The sequence below is a fragment of the Momordica charantia genome (assembly GCF_013281855.1).
Source record: "Momordica charantia cultivar OHB3-1 chromosome 8 unlocalized genomic scaffold, Mcharantia_2.0 BLBB01000008.1, whole genome shotgun sequence".
In the NCBI taxonomy this organism is placed as follows: domain Eukaryota; kingdom Viridiplantae; phylum Streptophyta; class Magnoliopsida; order Cucurbitales; family Cucurbitaceae; genus Momordica; species Momordica charantia.
In genome coordinates, this window is record NW_028275166.1 from 28,998,430 (window position 1) to 29,024,142 (window position 25,713).

The 25,713-nt window shown below is 38.4% G+C and overlaps 2 protein-coding genes and 1 pseudogene across 2 annotated transcripts; 1 reads left to right on the top strand and 2 right to left on the bottom strand.

Annotated features, from left to right (window-relative positions):
- Positions 1–1,250: 1,250 nt before the first annotated feature.
- Positions 1,251–3,288, top strand: AMT1;2 (ammonium transporter 1;2). The gene is made up of 2 exons (XM_088128245.1): positions 1,251–1,761; positions 2,020–3,288. The coding sequence occupies exons 1-2, from the start codon at positions 1,317–1,319 to the stop codon at positions 3,117–3,119; spliced, it is 1,545 nt and encodes a 514-aa protein (XP_087984371.1). The 5' UTR covers positions 1,251–1,316; the 3' UTR covers positions 3,120–3,288.
- A 3,848-nt stretch (positions 3,289–7,136) lies between these two features.
- LOC148209897 (beta-galactosidase 7 pseudogene) lies at positions 7,137–9,187 on the bottom strand (annotated as a pseudogene).
- Positions 9,188–11,327: 2,140 nt separating this feature from the next.
- LOC111014148 (GDSL esterase/lipase At1g29670) lies at positions 11,328–25,472 on the bottom strand. The gene is made up of 5 exons (XM_022288776.2): positions 24,899–25,472; positions 14,955–15,082; positions 13,753–14,001; positions 12,574–12,820; positions 11,328–11,795 (listed from the first exon to the last, which is right to left on the bottom strand). The coding sequence occupies exons 1-5, from the start codon at positions 25,149–25,151 to the stop codon at positions 11,569–11,571; spliced, it is 1,104 nt and encodes a 367-aa protein (XP_022144468.2). The 5' UTR covers positions 25,152–25,472; the 3' UTR covers positions 11,328–11,568.
- Between the last annotated feature and the right edge of the window lie 241 nt (positions 25,473–25,713).

A 25,713-nucleotide genomic window follows, 5' to 3' on the forward strand; every position in this document is an offset into this window, starting at 1 on the left:
AATTAATATGATGATGTTTATATAACATTATTTCTGTTATTTTTTGATGTGATGTGATGAAATAGTTTAGTTAAATATTTATTTGTTATAATTTTCTATTATATGTAAATTCTATTTTAGCATATGAATTTTTATAATTGTTTTATTTTAATTTTCAAACTTAAAAGAAAAATTGCTTTTAGCTCTAAAGTTTTATATATACTTAATCTATTTTAATATCTAAATTTTTTAACATTTTTGTTATAGTCGTTGAACTTAACACAAAAGATTATTCTAACGTTGGTGTCATTTTTTTTTATAATCTATTTTAATGAACGCTTAATTATCTAGATACGTCTTTAATTTATTTACTTTATTTATAATATACAAGTGTTTGAGGTCACATATATATAGCAAAGTGTTCGAGGCCACACATAGTAAAAAAAGTGTTTGGTTGCTAATGAATTTAATTGAGTTTATGTCAATGATTGACCTCTTATTATTTTTTATCATGTGGGAGTTAGAATTAATTCCCGTTTTCTACTCCTATCGATGTGGGGAGGAAAGAAACCGTTGTATTCAGCTACAAAGTTTTTGTTCCCTTCATTTTTTTTCTATTCTCCATTTAATTATCTTATTTTTAATATCTAATCAAATTTGATTATGATTCTGAAAGTTAAATTTTACACAATGTAGTATGATTATCAAGACATTACTTAAATTTTAGACTAACTCTATAAAATGATCCCTACTAAGTAATTCTCAATTTAGGCATTAATTTTTTAAGATTCACAATTTTATTCTTAATGTATTAAAATTCTAAATGAGTCATTTTCAGCCACCTATTAGAAAAATCTGACGTATCATTAAATTATTATTTTATTAATATACTTGGACACATCATCGCTACTTGGAGGTTATCAAGTATCCAAATATGTCAATAAAACAACAATTATTGAATCATACAACTTTTTTATAACAAAAACGAAAAAAATTAGAAATCATGTAATACATTATTTAAAGGAAAATATTCAGCTCCCAGTCGGCCACGATATACATTAAAACATCAAAACCTCATTATTGTTTTAAACAATTTTCTATTTTTGCATTTCTCTTGGCCAAATATTTAATAGCGGTAGGCGCAACATTATATACCAAATTTTATTTTAATATATATATATATATAATTATAATATAGAGAGTGAAAAGAAAAAAGAAAAAAAAAATCTTGATGCCCATGTGAGATTGAGATTTCTATATAAAGCTTCAACTCAAAAACACTGTCCTCACCCCACACGATTTCTCTCTCTCTCTCTTCAAATTTGCGAGGCGTGAGCATGGCCACGCTTTCCTGCGAAGCATCCGATTTGGCAGGGCTGCTCCGGTCCACAGGCGCCGGGGCTGCGAATTCCAGCGCCGTGGCGTACTTCCTGTGCTCCAGATTCAACAGCATAGCCAGTAGCTTCAGCACCACGACCTACGCCCTCGATAACACCTACCTGTTGTTCTCGGCGTACCTCGTCTTCGCCATGCAGCTCGGCTTCGCCATGCTCTGCGCCGGCTCCGTCCGCGCCAAAAACACCATGAACATCATGCTCACCAACGTCCTCGACGCTGCCGCCGGTGGCCTCTCCTACTACCTCTTCGGCTTCGCCTTCGCCTTCGGTGCCCCCTCCAACCCCTTCGTCGGCCGCCACCTCTTCGGCCTCTCCGCCTTCCCCAACCCCTCCACCGACTACAGCTTCTTCCTCTTCCAGTGGGCCTTTGCTATTGCTGCTGCTGGTAAGTCCCTATTGAGATATTCATATATGGTCATTTATCCAATTCATCAATTTGAACGGTAATGTATTCATCACCTCATTTAAAGATATTCATCTCTAGGAACCACACAAATTTAAAGTTTAAAGATTAAAATATATTTTTTAAAATTTTAGAGTGAATTTTGGAGGAAAAATGACATTAAATCTTTAATATTTTATTCATGTCCTCTAAACCTTAAAAGGTGTGATACTTTAATGTTATATTGAATTTCTTTAACAGGAATCACAAGCGGCTCAATCGCCGAGCGGACCCGATTCGTAGCTTATCTAATTTACTCCACTGTCTTAACCGGCTTCGTCTACCCAATAGTTTCCCACTGGTTCTGGTCCGCCGATGGGTGGGCCAGCCCGACCCGACCCGACAACCGTCTCTTCGGATCCGGTGCCATAGACTTTGCCGGCTCCGGAGTGGTCCACATGGTGGGCGGCATAGCCGGGCTCTGGGGGGCGCTAATAGAAGGCCCACGAATCGGGCGGTTCGACCGGTCCGGCCGGTCCGTAGCACTACGTGGCCACAGCGCATCCCTAGTGGTGTTGGGTTCGTTTTTACTATGGTTCGGTTGGTACGGGTTCAACCCGGGTTCGTTTCTAACAATCTCGAGATCCTACAACGACGGCCGCCCATATTACGGGCAGTGGAGCGCCGTCGGGAGGACGGCGGTGACGACGACATTAGCCGGATGCACCGCCGCCTTAACCACGCTATTCAGCAAGCGTTTACTCGTCGGCCACTGGAACGTAACCGACGTGTGCAACGGTCTGCTCGGCGGGTTTGCGGCGGTGACGTCGGGGTGCGCGGTGGTGGAGCCGTGGGCGGCGGTGATCTGCGGGTTCGTGGCGGCGTGGGTGCTGATCGGGTGCAACAAGCTAGCCGAGAGGTTCAGCTACGACGACCCGTTGGAGGCGGCGCAGCTGCACGGGGGGTGCGGCGCGTGGGGGTTGGTATTCACGGGGCTGTTTGCAAGCGAGGCGTACGTGGCGGAGGTGTACGCGCCGGGCCGCGCGTACGGGTTGCTGATGGGTGGGGGAGGGCAGCTGTTGGCGGCGCAGGTGGTGGAGATAGCGGCGGTGGTGGGGTGGGTGACGGCGACGATGGGGCCACTGTTCTACGGGCTGCATAAGGCGAAGTTGCTGAGGGTGTCGAGGGATGATGAGATGGCGGGGATGGATTTGACACGTCATGGGGGGTTTGCGTACGTGTACAATGACGAGGAGGATCCGTCTGTAAAACCGGCGTCGTTTATGATGACGAGGATTGAGCCTACGGATGGGAGTCCCGCAGAGGATCATGGCCCCCCTTCGGCTCTAACGGCTGTGTGAATTGGGTGCATTTTGTTGAAACGACACCGTTTGGGAGGGAGCATGTGTTGTTGGATGTGGTGGGTGTAGTTCAGTGAAACTCCGGAGTATTTAGCTGACTCCTGGTATCACTGATTGTAAAAGAATTCAGAAAAGAAAAATGGAAAAATAGAATATTAGATCATAGATATACATTTGCTTACTTTTAACTTATAAAAAAAATTATCAATTCGAGTGTAGTTCAAATAGATAAGATAATATTATCTCTAAAATTGATGATTGGATCTCCACCTCATAATCGTTGAACTAAAAAAAATAAATTATAACTTATGTTGTTAACTCATTTTTAATTATTGGAACTTATTTTCTATTTTTTAATTAATAATACGTATGAGTTGATTTTGATACACATTTTGTTTTTTGTTTTCAAAAAACGTTTTTTTTTTTTAATTCTAAGTGAATTTGAGAAACAAAAATTGGCTAAAGGGATGACATCTAACTTATAACACAAAGGTGTCAATTTAAGTATATTTCAGTGGATAAAATACATATATTGTCATATCTAAGATCGATGATTTGATCCTCACCTTACAATTGTTGAACTAAAAAAAACGTTATGTTGTTAACTCACATTTCTAAATTTGATCAGGGATCTTTTGACTCACCCATCTTTGTCAGATTCAATTTTTGGATCGGATGTTTGTTTGAGTTGGTTGGGCTATGATACTACATTAATATTCATAGGGTTTCATCTCAAAACCAATTGGCAATGAGAGGAGTAGTCCACTTATATTATAAACCGTTATTGTTGGGTCCTTTATCTTATCAATGTAGAATCCTTAACAAGACTTAGTATCTAACATGTACTATAATATAATTTTTCAATGATATTGAATTATTATTTAGTAAGCTATTAATGTTACATCAAAAGAAGTTATTAAATGTTATATATATATCTATGGGATACATTAAGGATAATTGGGAAGTGCCAATATGAACCTAACTCGGCGATAATTGCTGGCATGTACTTCTTTCCTCAAGGTCTAATATTCGATCCTCGTATCCTTAAATTGTTGTACTAAGAAAGACAGGTAATTGAGAGGTCACCTGTGAAACTCAACGACTTGGGATATAGAGAATAATTTGAAGAATAGAAAATGTTGTCCGTTCAAGAATTGTTTCAATAATTTCTACTTATTTCAATTTTCATCTTTATTGAATCCATTTATTACATTTAAATCCCTTAACTTAAAAAAAAAACACCGTTTTTCCTAATTAGTTCAACTATACGTGGAAAATTGGGATCAAAATCTAACTTTTAAAACTAAAGAAAGTAGTTTATACTTTATCTATTTAATTATGCTCGAATTGGTTAAAAATATTGAAGCTATAATGACGTGGAATTAAATAGAAAAATAAGATGGATGTATCTTCAAGTAGTTTAAAAATTCCCAAAAAAAAAATTACATGAGAAAGAAATTTCCATTTTTTAAAAAATTTTATTAATTTTTCTTGCTACTCCAACCACTTGAAACTTATCTGACATAAGCCTCTTTCACTCACTTTTTTTATCCATCTGATTTGTATCAGTCCCTCGTATTTAAGCGCTCTCCATGTTTTCGATTTGTTTCTTATTTTCAATTTTTAAATATCATTTGAACTTCACTCTTGTTTTTTTTCTTATTTTTAAGAAACAATTTCTACATTGCCTGCAAATTTTAGAAACAACAAAATAATTTTTTTTTGTCTTTTTTAATTAATTTTTATGTCCTATTTTCTTTTTCAAAACATAATTTAAAACGTTTTTTAAATTCATAATAAATATTAAAAAATATAACATAAAAAACATATATATAGATAAGAATTCGAACTCAATCCCTTATGGTATAACATAAAATATTTAATATTTAATCTAAATAATTAATTTTCATATAAAAGTTTTACTTTTTTAATTTAAATTTTAGTCGAGAAGAAACAAGAAATTGATATCAAACACATTTATATCTCAATCTCAACCGTATTCTTTTAAATCCTAGATAAATTTCAAAATTTAAAATATTAGATGTCAAAAATATCTTCTAAAAATTATTAGTAAGAGCACTAATTTGAAAAGATAGAAAATTTAAAAAAGAAAAAAGAGTGAAAATTGTTATAAGATCATGAAACTACGCAAAACCACTATTTTATTTAATTCCATTTCTAGAGAGCATTTACACAATGTATATTCTCACTAATAAAATTGGCATAAAGTACATTTGTAAGAGCCAAACAAAATTGGAATTGATTCCTTTAGGAAATTTAAACCAATGGAGTTCAAGTTTTACATACAAAAAATGGGATACAATAAAGATTGCAATATCAATAGATTCTCTATCTTCATCACATGATGCCTTTGGAAAACTACCAAGACTACTTGCATGTGTTTTGTTTGCTTGATCATGGGATGGTTACTTTGAATTTGTAGGGGCCGTTTAATTTGCGATTTTTATACCCAAAAGCTGAAATAAAAATCCACCATAAACAGTACATAATACAACTTTTGCTGAACTGACATAGAATTTATGCTTGTTCCTTTGCCATCAGTTACAAGAATACACACCCACATGGTTTGACTAGCTATAGCAAACACTTAGAGAAAATTACTACTTTTGCATCATACCCATCCATTCTTCGTTGGAGTTCTAACTTAAGCATTGGAGTGCATTCAGCAAAGCACCGCATCGATGCTACATTTATGTGAGCGGGCTTTGAGTTTGAAATAATTTACAAAATCGACATCAACACCAATGATTTACAAGTTTCCATTTTGGTTTCTGAAATAAATAATCTTTACTTATTTAGTGGTGTTTGAAATTAAATAATTGAACGATGAGACGATGAAGGAAAACTGATGTCTGAGTTTGTGATGTTATGAAATTCGTTATCTCTCTCTAAATAATGTTTCGAAAATAGAAATTGAGTTATAGGGTTTAAAATGGTTGGAAGTGAGTTTTCACCTAATGCGTGGCACATCTTGATTTGAAGAAAACTACATGTGACATTGAGTTCATAAGATCAAGATTATTCATTGCCTCGGTCTTAACAATTATTACCGAGTCGACGTTCTAGGTAACCGAGCCGACCTTGTCTTCTTTCGGTCTTGTTCCCACACCATTCACAACAATATGCTGAGTTTCACAATTACCTTAAAGAGCCGTTAGAGCCCTGTCGGAGAGCCTGCCTATAAATTGAGGCCTCCTCTTCTATCCCAAGTACGCGAATACTGTTTTCTCTCTCAAATATACCCTCGCTACTTTCTAGTTCAGGCGTTGGAGTGCCTTCTGTTTTGTAGGTCTCCTGCTCAGCAAGATGAGATCATCTTCCATCTGAGTCGAAGCTCGCAAACTTGGTCATTTTTTTATCAAACAAAAATTGAGGTAAAACTACCTGACTCTATCCACAAACTACATCAAATAAAGCCTTTATAAGCTTAAAAGGAACATTAAACGAAGCCTCAGAATAGCCGAAGTCTTCGAATGAGGTCTGAGAGAAAATTCAGACCCCATTTTTCTTGATTTGAGTCGTTTATTTCTTTATTTGGATTCTTATATAATTATTTAGAGAATTCATATAAAACAAAATGGGCATATAATTTTTTTAGAGGATTTTACAAGAGAGTAAAAGAGACATATCTCAAAATTTTCCATAAATTTTGGGCTTAAACAACCTGCAAGGATTCATTCCATAAACTCTACCTAGAAAGAATATTGTATTGATAAACTTAAAAATCTTCTTTATTTTGATTCATGAATTTTCAAATTTATATTGGTCCCTAAATTTATAAATTTCTTTTTTAATCACTCAACTTCTAAATTATTATATTTTGGTCGTTAAACTTTGGACATGAATTATTTAGTCGTTAGTTTTTTTTTATTAATTATTTAATGTAAGTTTGAATCTAATTTCAAGCATGATAACTAATCTACCACATGTGGCTTCAAATGCCTTATCCATGTAGTCATTTTTATCATCAGGTAAACGAACAAAGTATATACCATGTTAGATTTCTTTTAGATAATTTTCAAAAAATAATGACAAAAATTGGCATGTCCAAAATTGGCCTATGCTTACCCCATTTACCCAAGCTTGGCCTTTCCCCATTCCTTGCATGTCCAACACTATCGGGTCAGCTCCTGAAGGGGTCTTAAAGCTAGTTTTGTACCATGTCATCCGCCTTCCAATAGATCTTTGACTTAATGCGCTCCATTTTGTTCTTTGGGTGTGAACATAGGGTTGTAAAGTTTCTTCATTCCTCCATTTAATCCAACCTTATAAGACCATAAATTTGATGACAAATCCGTTGTGACATTTTCGTCTCCAATTAGATAAATGGGACCTCCTTCAATTCCGGTTGACAATGTATCATAAAATGTGTCGTAGTTCTTCAGTCCAACAGTAGCACTCAAAAGGGTTATGACGTTGGTTCCCAATTTCAATAGAATGAGTTTCTCAAACACAAAACTTTGCCATCACTTCTCCATTGTGACCCGATGTACCTTCTATTTACGTAAACTTAGCATGAAGCACATGACCCTTTGTATTCACTTGCAATGATACATTTTGGAGGGAAGATGTTGCATGGGTCGCCACATTAGTCATATACCACAAGTAGTAGCTCACATCAATAGTGGTTCTTTTTTTGTTCCAAAAGAAGATTTGCCTTAAATGTACCCTTCCCTTGTAGAGTGTCTCTCAAGGGTTCTGGAGCCCAAGTCCACGAGAGTTGTGCATTTTCCTTCTCATTTTGCTCCTTAAATATAGACGTTTGAGAATTAACCTTTGCAGTGTTGTAAGCCTCATTGTTGCAACCATCAAGAATGCTCACAGACTAAGTTGACACATAATATTTTCCATCTACCTGCAAATCTAAGTTGACACATAATATTTTCCATCTACCTGCAAATCTATGGTGGCATCATTGCTGCGATCTATATTGCTCAAGAAGCAAAACCTTTCTCTCGTTGCTTGGTTAGAGAATTTTGTTAAAGTAACCGAGCTACTATATGTTTCGTCTGATCGGGTGGCATTAGTGAAAACTTTCTCTCCGAATTTGATCGATGCACGGAGTTGTTTGAAATGCCCCCATTTGGGTTTATTCAAGTTTCCATATTCGTCAAGTGGCGCATTGTAATCATAAGATGTAGTAATGAATGGACCTTCTGATGTTCTCCCAAAGTTGGTGCCTCCATGATACATGCAATAGTTGTTAAAACACGCCACCAAAATTGTGCCACAGAAAATGCTACATATTCTGCAGTTCTATAGGGGTCTTTATCACCCCATTTCTCGAACCATCCCACCCAAATTTCAGTAAACATTTTTGGGCTCTTAGGATTGTTAGGAGTAAAATTATCACAGTAGAATCCATTACATGTATTTGTCATCGGTTGTGGAGCATCACTCTATTGGCACATGATCCATGGAACGCCAATAGTGAGAGATTCGGTCATTTGAGCACACTAATTGATATATGTTTTTCCTGCATTTCCAATAAGGTACCATCACATTTCCATAATCATTCTCGATTTGAGCTAATATTACTGGTCCTCCTTGTGATGCAAAGAGGTTGGCTTGTTTACACATATTCACTATTTTTGTCGTAAAAGTTTGCATTTCATTCTTGTAGGCTTCATTGTCGGTTCGTAGTTTGATTCCCGGTATATTGTGCAACCACATTTGGAAGCCTCCATAGTTCCACTCGCACACACACTAAGGATCAATCCTCATAACAACATAAAGTCCAGCATCTCGGACAAGCTTGAAGAATTTGATAAAATCATGATTTCCATAAAAATCATAATTTTGTTGCTGAGGCTCATGACGATCCCAAAAACTGTTGTCTCGATTGCATCAAGTCCACCATCTTTAGCTTTTTGAATAAGATCGGCCACATGTGTACAGTAATGCATGGATAATGAATTGAACCTGAGAAAATAATGCGCCGTTCACCATTAAGCATTTGAATCGTAGGAGACATTCGCTTCCATACAAAAAGATAAGCAAGCCAAGGCTGCAATTAGAGGAAGTATAAGGCATTGAAGCTTAAACATCTTTGTATCTTCAAATTATATGTTTGGTTTATTAATTTGTGTATTTATATAGGAAAACTTTGATGATAAGATGGGCTTTATTTACAATCTATATTTGTATAGGTTGAGTTGATGGATTCTATACATAGAAAATATATGTTAATGAATTTTTACTGTTTAAATTTTATCCATATATGTTGGTTTTGCCAAATTTGGAGAAAAGTATTCAACCTTTATCTAGACAATAACTTATTACTCAACTTAAAAGATATAGCTAATTAATATTTAAAAAAAAGAGGAATTTGTTTAATTTTAAAAAACATCATTGTCAACTCCTCAAGATGTATTGATAATAACCACCAAGTTAGTATTTATATTTTATTCCTTAGATACTTATTCTCTATCTTTACTAAAAAAAATTTGGTGTCAAAATGAATCTAGATTAGTGGTAATTGAAATATAACTTCAAATCAAGAGAGTGTAAGTTCGACCTCCACCCCCGCAGGTTGTTAATAAAAGAAATAAAACTTTGTCATTTTTTTTTCTTTTTTTAGTACAATATGTGGAGGTGGAGATTCAAACTCATGACCTTCTGCTTATGCTTAGATCGGTACAAAGAATGTTTTCATTTAACTGTTTTCAACTCATGGTTCCATTTTGTTTGTGATAATCATATTTGTAGAAAGGATGTATGGTCCGAAAACAATTAAAGATCAAAAAGAAAAGATAAAATACCTGCAATTGCAAGATCAATTGGTTTCAATTTTCTTTTTATATAGTAGTTTTTTTAACATCCAACCTTTTTATCCAAATATATACTTTAACTAATTTAGTTATGCTTAAATTGACAAATATCTCATTAGGATTCTATTAATGGTTCGTTTTTTATTATCAATTATAATCCTTACTGAAGTTTCATTTTTCATGTACAGTTATATTCGACTACTGCTAACCAAACGACGATAAATGAAAGCAAACCAATGTAACAAATATGATTTACACTAAAGTATAAATTTTAAATTATCAAAATTGATAGCCAACATAAAAATAATTTAGTGGTTACATCATATTTTTTTTCTTGAGGTCAAAGGTTTAAATTTCCACTTCTACATTTATTATACTATTAAAAAAACCTATTACATTAGATATAAAAAAGTGGTCGACTTGGAGAACTTGATAGATTAGGTTATTCTCTCTCTTGGGTTTGTATCTTAATACAAATTCAATATATGTGGACAACTATATGGAAGGAAGATAACATGGATTTGTGTTGATCTCTCCATCTTTCCTTTCCATTTCTTTGTTTTTTTTTTTTTTTACAAACTTGGTATCAATTTTTTTTTCTTTTCTTTTGTGTGGGGAAAAAGAAAATTTTGGTTGTTTTGTTTGATTTTAATGTACTTGAATCAAATGTTTTTCTTGAAAAAAAAAAAAAAGAAACAAAGAGAGAAAGGCATGTCTTGCATATTGGTCGGTGAGTGACATTGTCCTACCACTAAAAAGTTTTGTTAAAGTAAAAACAAAGTAAAGCCAACAAATATTATTTAATTTGGCTATCCTTATTATGTAAATTTGATCTTTAGTTTCCTCCCAATTCAATTATATTGAGGAGAAGCCACCAGGTGCTATGTGTAGATACCTCACGAAAGGTCATCGGACCCTTCTCCACCCGCAAAGTGGATAGAACAGAAGGACAATGTCGTGTTGATCAAAAAAGGGACATCGAGCGTATCGAAAAGGGAAGAGGAGTGCATGGTACAGAGGTACCAACAAACTCACTCGACAAGCGTCTGTCACAGTGTAAGGAGCGTATCTTAATGCTACTGCACCACTCTGCAATGGTAGGAAAATGACACAGAATGTCAGGAGAGGCCCCCATACCCTCGATGGGCTGTGAATCTGCTCCACTGGACTTGCCTGCTCTCCATATATATGGAGAATGACAACCCTAATCAAGGTAAGCCATCTTTTCCCTACACAACTCCTTGCGATGATTCGGTACACACTCTCAAAAAGACTCTCACTACTCTCAAGATTACTACCTCTTACTATTTTCTCTCTACACTTGTTTGCTTCCAAACTTGAGTTCTAACTTAAGGATCGGAGTGCATTCGACATAGTACCATACCGGTAGTGAGATTTTCACAATAAAATTTTGAAAACTTATCTTTTAATTAGACATCAAACACACATTCAACACATTATCATAGGCATCCCTATTAGATGTCTTATTTGATATTACAATGGGAATATTTCCCTAAACATCATAGAATTCCCATGTTATAAAAGAAATTGAAGTAAAACTTTTACGTAAGCCTTATTTGTGTCTTAGGAATACAATTTTTAAATAGACGAGATCCGAGTCTTATCAGTTTCAGATTCAAGTGCTTGCTCATCCATTTTCATTCCAAAGGCAACTGAGCAAGATGACTAATATCAAAAGGGTATGTGTCGTTTGGAGATTGGGCATTATACGCCCTACTTGCTAATGACTCCTGGCCAACCTCAGTTGGATGAACTCCATCCCAAAATATGTAGTTGGTCCTATTGGCACATACTCTTCCAAAAGGAGCACATTGTGATCCATAAGGGGGAACTTCACAACAAGGAGCATCAAAAATTATTCCACCTGCAAGTTTGTATTTTTAGTGAATAATTATTCATTGACCAAAAAAGTATTAGATACAAAGAAGCACATTCCAATCAACTAGTTTAAATGGATGAAAATCTCAATAGGGGAGAATTTGAGAATATCAAGGTTTTAAATGTTGATGTTGATGGAAGTTTCGATGTCTCAATTTCTTATATTTTTGGAAAGGTTATACAAATAAAAAGTTCATAAAAGTATTCAAACTAACAAATATTGATTTATTTAGAATTGTGTCTATATTAATGATATTTTCTTGATTTTTTTTTTCAATACTAGGAAAATGTCGATTTACCCGTTATGACCAATGTCGACCCCATACGAACACAAAAATGTAGATAGAAATGTTGAAATGTTGACCTAAATTAAATTCCATAGAAATACTACTACTTTTTTTACCCCCTTGAAGCACCTCAACTATTCTAAAATTTAGATCTTTGATGGAAATCAACTATGAGAAAGCAATAACATTAAGAAAATGGTCATCCAAAAATATTTTTTTCTAAGCTTTCTTTTCTCTTAAATCGATTTTTTTTAAACACACACCCCCAAAAAGACCTTTTTAGAAAACAAACCAAATAACATATGATCTTATTCATTTCATTCTTACATTAATCTCTTTCTACATAACATTTTTAATCGAGACCAAGTTGAAAATGTTCGTCAATAGTCCTCATCACTAAAAACGTGCAGCATAACTTAAACATACCAAAGAAACAAAAAGGGCATGAATGAAATTTTGAAAGATATAACATGTTACCTTGATTTGAAGTATCAATCATGGAAATTTTGTATGTATCAACAAAGATAAACTTGGCATCAGTAAGGTTATTATTGAGATCTTCAACTTGAGACTTGAGGCCAACATTGTAAAGTTGAACAGCATTGTTGATTTTGCCAACACATGGAGATCCTTGGGTGTTGAATCTTGCAATTGCATATGGAGTGCACCCTAGGAGACCACCTCCAAAAATGGCTATTTTTCTAGCTCCTTGCCCATATAGACTCTACAATGATATATTCTCCAATAATATCAAATGAAATTTTTGATAATTTTTAAATGCAATAAAAAAATATGTCAACCAAAACATAGCTCGGCAGGTTAAGGCACATGTATCAAACCACGAGATTGAGAGTTTAAATCATCTTCCCAACTCAGTGGGTTAAGACACATGTATCCAACAACGAGATTGAAAGTTTGAATCATCTTTCCACATGTTGTACTAAAAAAGAAAAATGCAACAAAATATATATATATAAGATTTCAAATTAATTTGTCTATACTATTTTGGTCCATATAATAAGAGCTTGGCTTTATTTTGGTTGTTATTCTACTTTCAAAATTTTTTTCTGGTCCCTATACTACTTTCATCACCTTTGTTCATTTTTATCCTTGTATTTTAAAAAAAATGCTTATTTTTGTCCATATCCTTTTAAAAAGTGACTATTTTATGGTCCATTTATTTTCATTTTTATCTTATTTTCGATAATAATTTTAGCGTAACAGGCTACTCACTACATTTCTTGAAATGTAACCATAAAATTGTATTAAAGGGTTTCTGTGTTGCGTATAAAATATGTGTTAAAATTTTACAAATAGAAATCAAATTAGTCACTTTTTAAAAGTGCAATGACAAAAATGAACCAAACACAAAAATACATGGACCGAAATAGTATTTTAAACTTTTTTTTCGTAATAGTTCATAAACTAGCTTTTAAGTTTTAAGAGGAGAGACAATGTTATCAAAGGGCTAATATGATCATCAACCATGTACGCTTTTAACTGTATTAATTAATTACTACGGACAAACAACATGAGCTTAGCTTAGCGGTAATTGACATTTATCTCTAACTCTACTTAAGGAAAAAAAATTCTATGGACAAGTTCTCATTTGACCAGTAATTAAATAACGACGAATCAAATATTTGTAGGGTATACCTTCAATTGGGAGGAGAGTTGTCTGTTCAAGGCAATGGCATACTCCTGTGGAGTAAATCGGATGCTAGTTGTACTGTAGGGAAATGGCAGAAAATAATTATTAAGGTAATCGTTGTTACCAATCACAACCATATATAAGCAACTTTTGAGATATGCTGAAGTTGCACTGTTGTTTCTCAATAAGCCATTAATCTGTGAAATTGTATAATCATGGTTCTTCAATTGTTGGTCCAAGCTTATTACTTTGCCCTGCAACCACAAAAAAAGGTAGTCTTTTAAAATCAATAAAAAAGAAAGGCAGACTATATTAAGTGATTGTTAGTATTAAATTATATAAATTAATTCTTTCACTAAAATGATATAGGCGGTTTATTTTAATGATTGATTATGATTAAACTTCAATACTAATAATATCAAATTGTTACTTTATAAATAGTTTATTTTCTTGTAAATGTAAACTATCATAATATTTGGTACGTATATACTCAATAAGTGGATGAATAAAACAAGTCACACATGTTGAGTTTTTCTTTTTTTTTTTCTTTCTTTTTAATACGCAACATGTGGAGGTCGAGATTTGAACACAATCATTTGGTTGGAAACACATCCTTCAACCAATTAAGTTAGGCTCAAGTTGACAAGTTTTTCTTAATTGATTTAAGGAAACTTAGCGTCAAGAACTAAAATATTTTTTATGCAAGTTTAGGGGCTAAAACAAGACATAATTTGTAAAACTATACCATAGTTTTCTTTCTTTCTTTCTTTCTTTTTTTTTGTTGAGACAGCATTATACCATGGTATTAAATATTCATCGACATTTCTATGTATCTATTGGTTCGACATCGACATGAGGAGCAAATCGACATTTCTATAATATAACAAAAAATCGACAAAATATGAAAAATATCAACGAAATCTCACTAATATAGACATTATATTAATATTAATTATTTTAAACTTATTTAGAAATGAAAAATGCTTATCTGTTAATTTCAATATTTTTACGAATTTTTTATTTTTATCATTTTTTCATAAATGTCTATCGACATCGACATTTTATCGATATTTCTTCGACAGTTCTATGAAATTGAGATCTTGACATTTCTTTCGACATCGACATTTAAAACCTTACACTATACACAACGGGAAGTAAGCAAAAACTCGTATATCGGTATTTGCAAGTTTTATTTTGAATTAATTACCTGTGCTCGTCCAGTTTCAAAGCGAATTCCAGCTGCTCCAGATGCATAATTTACACCTTGGAGAATGTTTGAACCTCTAATTGTATCCTTAAATGGTGGGATGTAATTCGGAAAATCCAAAAGTTCAGCTGGAAAATGAAATAGGTTTTCGTTAATCATCAATCATTTGTATATTAGAACAAAGTAGAATATAAATTACTATATAAATCAATGATTATAGTATGTTTTAGGATAAAATATTTAAAAAGTTAATATATAATTTAATCAGTGATTTTTATGATTATGGATAAGCAATATCTAAATTAGCCATTAGTGTATTTTAATTAATGCCTATGTTATAGCTAAAATTATAAAAATTATATCAATTACCATCATTTAAGTTAATAAAATTATTCATAAATTCTTAAAATATGCTCTGTGATATACGAATCGATTTGTGACATATATTACATGTACCAAAGGAGCAATTACAAGAAGCAAGGCAAGAAGATTCAAGAGGCTTTCACACCGCACCTTCAAAAACTTGTTAATGTACAAGAACCAACAAAGAGTTTTGAGCTCAAATTTGTTCATAATGTTACTTCAAAATAGTCAAGAAGATAATGGAGCAAAAGATGGCACGGGAAAAGTTGTCTATTTTGAGAGATGGCATGGAGAACAAAAAAAGTATGGAGAATTGTGAACAGGTGCCTTGGCAGATTGTACCCCTTAGGAGTTTGTGATGTCAAAGCTTGTCAAATCTCATTGAAGCGCCTCCTACATGTGATTTCCAAGACAATTTAAAGCAATTCTACGTTTTCTGGTCCGCATTTAGTCGTCTAGATTGATGTGCAATCAAGTTTTAATTTGCATGTCTTATTTTCTTCAATTTGCATTAAGTAGGATTTCGAAAGACTTTTGGTATTCCTTTGTTGAACGACCATTTGGCCTATTTAAAGGCTTGTAATCACCTTGTTTTGGAAGATTTAACATATTGAAACTCAAGAACTTTTGTTCCTTAACACATTTGGTGTTGCTTTTTTCAAATCTTTCTTTAGGTTTGATGTTAAACCGATTCATTGGATTAGTCTCGATCAAGCTAATTCTGGAGTGAGTCGTCTTAGGATCTAGGAGTGACCATCGTAGATTCTAAGTCCGATCTTAGAGTGATTCATCTTCTAACCTTACTCTTGGTTGGAATCATTCGATAAGTTAGTTGTTTTTGTGAGAGTAATTTGCAAGGATCCTAGAACGACCTCTAGCTTTATAAACTCGAGCAACCTTGGCACTTATCACTATGTTAGATTTTGAAGGACACTAAACATATTTAAATTAAAATTAAAATTAAAAAATTAAAAAAAAAAGAAGTTTTGAATTAATTAGAGACCCATTAGTATGATTTACTAAATAATTTGAAAGGGACTAATGCAAGCATAGGTCATCGATAATTGATATATATCTCCAATCAATAGATTGTAAGTTCCATCCTCCCTCACATGTTGTACTAAAAAAAATTTAAAAATGGCACGATTTTTCTTTCTTATTTTCCTCTTCCTAATATTCTCAAATTTACAAAAGAAAAAAAAAAGTTTACTAATTTAAAACTTATTTTTCTAAAATATTCTAGCTTTCGAACTTATTCAAAAAATAATTCTACAAAAGTTCTTCTGGCACAGAGCCAACTTAGTCCACTTCACGGCAAAAGGTGGTCTCTTAAAAAGACTATCTATCTACGTGACATTATATATCGTGATAATGCAGCCATATTATATTTAAACAAAACAATTTAAAAAAAAAAGGAAAACAAAAACTCCTATGTTGTCTCTTGTATAGACCACTTATACCTATTTTGAACAATATTTTTAGTTTGGTAGAGTGACTAATATAACTATATATCCAACATATAAGTCTTAGGTTTTTAATCCCCACCGTACATACATACCTACATACGTACGTAGTACGTACGTACAAACATACATATATATATACATATATACGTACGTACATACATACCTACATATATATATACATACATACGTGTTAATGCAAGGATATGCACAACAGTGTATTTCTGATTACAGCTCGAACTTGGTCTCCGGACCGATCTGAACGCTTGGGCGGACCTGCACAAAAAGGTGAGTACTCCGACGATCAAGTCAGTATAGGTCGGATTCCCAATTTAGTTCGAGATCCAAGAATCATCGTACCTGATCGTGGAGTGAGGTCCTCTACTTATGGGTGGTAGTCCCGCTAATCTCGCGGCGGTTACACCCGGTAATCTCGGGACCGTCGGTTACACCCGGTAATCTCGGGACCGACGGTTACACCCGATAATCACGCCGCTGACAGTAGCTCACATCGGCCCCCACCGAGCTTCCCGGTAGATCGGACCTTGGCCAGGTTCACCTCGGCCCTCATACTTAGCATCTGTCAACGCTAGTGGTGGTGATCTCGACGGTCCGAGCTGGGCATGACTCATGAGTCATCTTGGAGCACCAATAGGGGTCCTCCACGTGTCCAGGGTATTCTCTTCCCCAAACATTGGCCCCCTCTCTGTCTGGTCCGATCTCGACCTGGCAGAGAAGTTCATTCGACTTGCTTTGGACGCGTGGCGACTTCCTATTCGTGGGAAAACATAACCGTTGCGGTGGATTTATCGTCGGAATATTCAAATATTCCGACGCTTCGGATTTTCGGGAGGATCCTAGCCGCTCGTTGATTACACGTGTACGGTGGGGAAATTTTTCCGACGAGCTATAAATACCCCCAGTCCTTCAGGTCATACCTTACGCTTCCTGAATTCTTGGAGTTCGATCTGAAAGGCAGCTCGAACCCTTGGTAGGTCGGTCTCTTCCCTCTCACTCCCTTTCGAATCATAGTTTCCATGTCGTCCTCTTTTAGTAGCGACTTAGGATCTGATGAGGATTTAGCTCGTAGGTTAGAGTCCGAGCTAGAGGAGATAGAAAACTTTAGGTTCTCCGATGACGGGGAGGATAGTGATGCTTCCACTTCGGGTCAGGGTTTGGAATACCCTTCTAGGATACCCGAGCACTACCTCGGATCCCTCCGTAGGGGGTTCGCTATCCCTGAAAACATCCCCCTTAGGATTCCGGAGGAGGGGGAGAGAGCTGACAATCCTCCAGAGGGATGGGTCACTCTCTACTTCAACATGTTTGAGTATGGCCTCAGACTTCCCCTTCACCCTTTCGTCCAAGAGTTTCTTTTCCGAACTGGGCTGGCTCCGGCTCAAGTGGCCCCCAATGGGTGGGGTGTCATTTTTGCTTTGGCCATCATTTTTTGGTTACGAGCTCGGGACAACGAAGAGGCCGAGCTGCTGGACGTAGACCAGCTCCTCGCGTGCTTCGAAGCGAAAAGGATAGTTAAGAAGCCCGGTCGGTACTATATGTGCGCAAGGAAAGGCGCAGGAGGTATAGTTAAGGGGTCGACCTCCATCAAGGGATGGGTGAGGTAGTGGTTCTAGCCTCTGGGGAATGGCTTGCAAAGGATGAGTCAGGTCGTTTCTTCTTTGACGTTCCCACTAGGTTGGGGAACCTAGGTATGGAGTAGTACTTACTTTTTGTGATTTTCTTTCCTGTCATTCAGGTCTAACTCGGACTTTGTCTTTGTGCAGTATCAATCCAACCGGTCCCCGAGCTTACTCAAGCCTCCTTTGACACCCTGAACCGGCCAATAGTATCCTTGTCGGATCACCTTGGCTGACAGCGACCGGGCGCCTGAGTGATTGCCGCACACTCCTTCGTGGATTTCTCTGAGGACGTATAGGCCCTCTTCAGGGGTTAGGCATCTCAATAGAGGCAGGGAAAAGCTGCGTCGGTACAACGCTCCACCTCGGACCACGAACCGAGCTGCTTGTCTTGCCAACTTTCTGCGCTCCTTGGGGTCTTGTGGTGAATTGCCCCTAATGAAGTCCACAATCGGGTCCATCCATGAGGGCTCTGGAGCGTCGATCTCCATCAGATCTGGCTCCGAGATCGAGGGATTATCTAAGATCTCGATGAGGACCGACCTGGCCAGGTCGGTCTCGTACGCTCATGCTAACTTGGCCAAGGCGTCGGCATTAGAATTTTCTGCTCGGGGAACCCGGCTTACCTCGTAAGTTCGAAATTGGGCGAGGTACGATCTGACCTTGCCCAAATACTTCTCCATTCGGGATTCCCTGGCTTGGTACTCTTCCGTGATCTCGCTCACAACCAGTTGGGAGTTGCTGAAGATCTTAACACAAGAGGCCCCAAATGCTCTGGCGATTCGTAGACCGGCAATAAATGCTTCATACTCAGCCTCGTTACTGGAAGTCCGAAAGCCGAACCTCAAGGCATACTCAAATCGCTCGCCTCCTGGTTCGAGCAAGAAGACCCCGGCCCCGCACCCCTTCTCATTGGAGGATCCGTCGACATAGATTGTCCACGGTAGGTCGGACTCGCCCAGCTCGGAAGGTGGTGTGAGCTCGGCTATGAAGTCTGCCACTGCTTGTCCTTTCAACGTAGCTCTGGGTTCGAACTGGATGTCGTACTCACTTAGCTCCATTGCCCACTTCATCAGGCGTCCAGAAGCTTCTGGCTTATGGAAGATGTTTTTTAGGGGCAAGTTTGTGAGCACCACCACAATATGGGCTTGGAAGTATGGTCTAAGCCGTCGGGCCGAGGTGACTAAAGCGAGAGCCAACTTTTCCATCTGAGGGTATCTGGTCTCGGCTTCGGTCATAGCCTTGCTTGTGTAATAGACCGGGTTTTGTCGCGCTTCCTCTTGCCTGATTAGGGCCGAGCTGACAGCACTGTCAGACACTGCTAAGTACAACTGGAGCTTGTCCCCTGGCAGGGGCTTGGCGAGCAAAGGTGCCGAACAGAGGTAGCTCTTCAATTGCTGAAATGCTTGTTCGCACTCTGCTGTCCATTCAAACGGCCCTTTCTTTCGTAGGACTTTGAAGAAAGGGAGGCACTTATCTGTCGATCTTGAAACAAACCGGTTCAGGGCTGCAATCCTGCCATTGAGGCACTGAAGCTGTTTCAGCGTTTTGGGTGCCTCCATCACGAGCACGGCTTTAATCTTTTCGGGGTTGGCCTCGATCCCCCGGTGGTTCACCATGAAGCCAAGGAATTTTCCCGAAGAGACTCCAAAGGCACATTTAGCTGGGTTGAGCTTCATTTGATATGTCCTTAGAACCTCGAAGGCTTCGGTCAGATCGGAAAGATGCGACTTAGACCGCTTGCTCTTGACGAGCATGTCGTCCACATACACTTCCATATTTCGGCCGATCTGCTTGGCGAACATTTTGTTCACCATTCTCTGGTAAGTCGCTCCTGCGTTCTTTAAACCGAAGGGCATGACCTTGTAACAGTACAGACCTTGGTCTGTTATGAATGCGGTATGATCTTGATCTGGGACATGCATCTTGATTTGGTTGTACCCAGAGTAGGCATCCATGAAGGTGAGCAGTTCGTGCCCGGCTGTGGCGTCCACGAGCTGATCAATCCTCGGCAGTGGGAAGCAATCTTTCGGGCATGCCTTATTTAAGTTCGTAAAGTCTACGCACATTCTCTACTTTTCGTTAGATTTTTTAACTAATACAACACTGGAGAGCCACTCGGGATACGAAATTTCTCTTATGTATTCAGCTTTCAAAAGTTTGCTAACTTCCTCAACAATTACATCACTCCTCTCCTTGTTTATAGGTCTTCTTTTTTGTTTTACAGGTCGGAATGATGGATCTATGCTGAGGCGATGCGTCATAATCTTCGGGTCAATGCCAGACATGTCCTCATGGGACCACGCAAAGACGTCCGAGTTGGATCTGAGGAAGTGGATTAGCTCCTCTCTGTAGGTGGCCCCCAGCTTAGTTCCTATGCTTACCTGTTTCTCGGGACTAAGTAGAGGAACAAGCTCGAGCTCCTCAGTGGGTGCAGCAAACTCCCTCCTCGGCAGGCCGGCCTCGAACTCGAGCGTCCCATCCCTACTGGCGAGAGTTTCGAGGGCGCAGACCGATGAGCTTTTGAGTGCGGAGGCATAGCACTCCCTCGAAGCGGTCTGTTCTCCTCGGACCGTGCCCACGCCATTGGGGGTGGAATACTTCAAAAATTGATGAAGTGTCGAGGGAATGGCCCGAAATGAGTGGATGATGGGTCTCCCAAAGATGGCGTTATAGGCCAATCTACCGTCAATCACCACGAACTCGGTCATTTGGGTGACCTGAGTTTGGTCCTGCCCAAGTGTGACCGGCAAGTCGATGCAACCCTCTGGGATGACCGATTCTCCAGAGAACCCAACCAGCGGTGTCGGGCTTTTCTTCAATTGCGACTTCGTCCATCCCAGGGCGAGGTAGGTCGGTAAGGACAGGATGTTAGCAGATGCGCCTCCGTCTACCAGCACCCTTCTGACCACCACATGATCAATCAAGGGAGCGATCACAAGTGCATCATTGTGGGGCAGGTGGACCTCCTCCAAGTCTGCACTGTCAAAGGTGATTGGGCAGGTCGGCCTCTGCTCCCTGATGATGCACACCTCGCGCCTGGCTGCACGAGCTAACTCCTTTCTTTTATGTCCGGACTGACCCCCGCTTGGCCCTCCGAAAATGGTATTGATGACCGCAGGTCGGTCAGTGCGTCGGGGCGGCGTCCTCGAACGCTTCCGCTCTTCCTTTTTCTCTGCCAAGCTGGTCCTGGGCTTTCCCACAAATTTCTTGAAGTAGCCATCTTGAATTAGATCCTCAATTTGGCGCTTCAACTCCCAGCAGTCTGACGTGTTGTGGCCGTGCTCCCGATGGAAGCGGCAATACTTGTCCTTGCTGCGCCTCTCCGAGGCTCCCCGAAGCTTCTCAGGACGTTTGAGTAGTTTTTCCATTCCAGACTCCTCAATGTTCGTTAGGATCTCGGAAATTGGAATCGTGGTCGGGGTGAAGCGTTCGTAAGGTCGGCTCCTGGTGGGTCCGTTCACCGCCCTTCGAAACTCAGCTCGGCCACTGGAGAAAGATCCCTTGTCCTTGGACTTGGGACCCGCCTTTTCATCTTTTCCGCTTCCGCCCCGACCGATCCTTCGTTCTGGTCGGCCGGTTTTGGTTCGGAGGAGCTCCTGTCCATCGATGACTTTCTTCGCCTTCTGCAGCACTTCGGCGAAGGTGGCCGGGGCCTCCTCTCCAAGTTTCACCGTGAGGGCTTCGTCGGCTAGACCGGTGAGAAAGTAGCACATGGCCGAGTCATCAGAGCAGTGTGCGACCTTCAATTGTTCCTCCTGGAACCTGGTGACATATTCCCGCAGCGTCTCACCTTCCTTTTGCCTGATGGTGGCGAGATGGGTCGCTGTCTTTTTGTCATAGTGCCGAGAAGAGATCTGGGCAAGGAACTCCCTTCTCAGCTGAGCGTAGGTCGAGATCGACCTGGCTGGCAGTCTCCGATACCACAAACGCGCGCTGCCAGTAAGCGCGATCTGAAAGGCGCGGCATTTGATTGCGTCTGATGCCGCTTGTAAATCCATGAGGCCCTCAAAGACCTCAACATAATCCTTAGGGTCCTTCGACCCATCATAAGGTTTCACAGTAGGAGCTTTGAACTTCGGAGGGATCGGCGCTTCCAAAACTTCCGAGGTGAATGGCGATTCTCCCAGGTCGCCATCGTTCAGTGGACCTTCTTTCTGCTCACACTTGGCCTTTAAGGCCTCAACTTGAGCATCGAGCTTGCCCCTCAGCTGGTCGAACTCCTCCCTTGTGATCACCCCTGCGGGAGTTGCTGGGTTGTGAGAGGATTCAGCCTGCTGGTTGGAGCTCCTGTGTGAGTGGGATGGTGACTGTCCTTTTCGGAGAGATGAGCCTCTCTTTCTGTTGAGATGCTCACGGAGGTCTCCCCTCTGGCGAGTGTGTCCCTCGCTCTCGTTGTATTCGGGACGTTCCTCCTCGATTGGGCCGAGGTGGGAACCCCTTTGCTCGCGTACGTCAATGCGCGTCACTCAATTTTCAGATCGGGACCCTGCGCCTGCAGCTAGTATCATTTCGTTATACATTTCCTCCATGGACCGCATTTGTGTGCGCATTGCCTCCATTTCTCTCTGGAGTGCGTCAAAGTTCTCACTTGTTGGAGCCGGGGCTGGACCCCGGGCGCCCTTCTTAGAGGTCCCACCTCGGCCACGGGTGGCCTTGGATGTCCTTGGGTGCGCAGGTGGTAGAACAAGCGCGGTGATTCGTGCCGACCTGCTGAGGGGTTCTGTTGCTAGGCCGTCGTGACCTTGCCCTTCTACCACTGCTGCTCTGACCTCCCGCTGTTGGGCATCGCTGGTAGCAAGAGTCCTTCGATCTGCCGTATTGGTCGAGTTTGCTGGTTGAACCATTTTCGCTCGCGTGTTGGTTTGACAGAATTGTGATGACTTAGATTGTCGCGATCCCCACAGACGGCGCCAAATGTTAATGCAAGGATATGAACAACAGTGTATTTCTGATTACAGCTCGAACTCGGTCTCCGGACCGATCTGAACGCTTGGGCGAACCTGCACAAAAAGGTGAGCACTCCGACGATCAAGTCAGTATAGGTCGGATTCCCAGTTTAGTTCGAGGTCCAAGAATCATCGTACCTGATCGTGGAGTGAGGTCCTCTACTTATGGGTGATAGTCCCGCTAATCTCGCGGCGGTTACACCCGGTAATCTCGGGACCGACGGTTACACCCGGTAATCTCGGGACCGACGGTTACACCAGATAATCACGCCGCTGACAGTAGCTCACATCGGCCCCCACCGAGCTTCCCGGTAGATCGGACCTTGGCCAGGTTCACCTCGGCCCTCATACTTAGCATCTGTCAACGCTAGTGGTGGTGATCTCGGCGGTCCGAGCTGGGCATGACTCATGAGTCATCTTGGAGCACCAATAGGGGTCCTCCACGTGTTCAGGGTATTCTCTTCCCCAAACAATACGTATACACACATACATATATACATACGTACGTATATATGTAAGTATGTATGTAGGTATATATATATACATCTATATATATAGATACGTACATATGTATATACCTATATATATTACATACATACGTATGTATATATGTATATATATTTGGTTACAATATACTCAGTACGTTAAACGTAATTTAAAAAAAAGTTATAACTTATTAATATTAATTATTTTATTTTAGAAGAGAAGGGAAATGTTAAATTTAAAAGTAACATTTATTTACATTTAAATTTATTTAAAATGAAAAAGAAAATTGCAATATAACATACTATTTGCTAAAAAGAAAACAAAAAAGGTTAGGTATTGAAATCTAGGTCATCTCGATTGAAAATATGGATATATAGTTAATCATCTATATTGAAAAGACGACAAAAGATTTCTTTTCCCTTTCTTTTTAAAGAATGCAACATGGGAGAGACGACCTGACGTCGCGTAGGTAGATCGTCGGACCATAATGAATTTTTTAAGCACTGTTTTTTTTTTTAATAAATTTGGAAGTTAGAATAAATAAATTTCAAAATTAGTAATATTTAAAAAAAAATCTCAATATTCTCTCCCTCTCAAGTTCCCTCTCCACCTCCCTTCTTGCTTAGCTTTTTCTCAATTCTTCATTACACATAGCCTAACATTGGTTTTCCGCATCCCCATTCATTTTCTACAATGACTCTTTTAACTTAATAGATAAGATAGGGATGTGTTGTAAAATAATTATTGAAAATGTATGGAGTCCAAACAAGAAATAGAAATGAAATTATAAGAGATGAATAAAATTATCCCAACCAACATGAACTTAGTTCAGCGATAATTAACACATGTCCAGAAGATCATGAGTTTAAATCTTTCGCCCCATTTGTTGTACTTAAAAAAAAATAATATTATAGATTTCTTTTTTTTAGTACCACAAGTAAGGGTGTGAGAATTCGAATTCATAACCTCACAAATGTTAATTATTATTGAGCTACGCTTATGTTGGCTGATATCATAGAATTAAAGGTAAAGGAAAGAACACCGACCAATGAAATCAGCAATGTTTCGACCATTGGAAAATCTTCCGGTGGTGCCATGGGGAAAGTCGATACCATAAGGCTTATAATTTGCCTTTGTTGTAGTTGGAAGACGATTGTTATTTCCATTATCTACCAAAGAGTCGCCAAATATGAAATAACAAGGAACTTGAGGTTCTCCAAAAACCCAGTGTTGAGATTCTAAGTTTAACATAACACAGACCACCAACAATAACAATAATGACTTGAAATTAGACTTCATGTTTTGAGTGCAAAAATAATGGATATGTAAGTAAAAGAAGAGAAAATGTAGATTTTATACAACATAAATTGGCCATAGAATGATGTAAATGATTTAATGTGAACTAGGGTTTGGTGCCACTACACTCTAATATTTCCTATTTATTAAATAATATAGTCAGAAACTTAACCGTCACGTCATATTAATGTTAGTCAACTACTTAAATGAGTTTCGGACATTATTCACGGATAAAAAAAGTACTAAAAAACAGTTAAATAAGTTCAAAAACCATTTATCAACGACAAAAAATTTATCTTTTAAAACTTCAAGGATTAGATGGATATCTAATCTAATTCTCATTCACAAGGACCAAAAGTATTTTTTTTCCCCTAATTTTTAAATATAGCTGCAAGTTGAAAATTTTACACAAATAGTTCAATTTGATTTGAGAGAAAAAAATAAGACAAATTTGTGAAATTTTAAACAAAACAAAAAATATATAATACTCTTGTCATTCAATGTAATGGTTATACTCAATGCTTCAAGTACAGGTTATCGCACCTAGCAAATCGATAAACCAATA

Bases quoted from the DNA above. Each gene is read 5' to 3' on its own strand.
- LOC111014148 (XM_022288776.2), bottom strand. From the start codon at position 25,151: ATGAAGTCTAATTTCAAGTCATTATTGTTATTGTTGGTGGTCTGTGTT. The intron at 14,002-14,954 runs GTAATTAATTCA...TTGTGGTTGCAG, and splicing joins TTGAAACTGGACGAGCACAG to GGCAAAGTAATAAGCTTGGA. The intron at 11,796-12,573 runs GTAACATGTTAT...ACAAACTTGCAG, and splicing joins GATTGATACTTCAAATCAAG to GTGGAATAATTTTTGATGCT.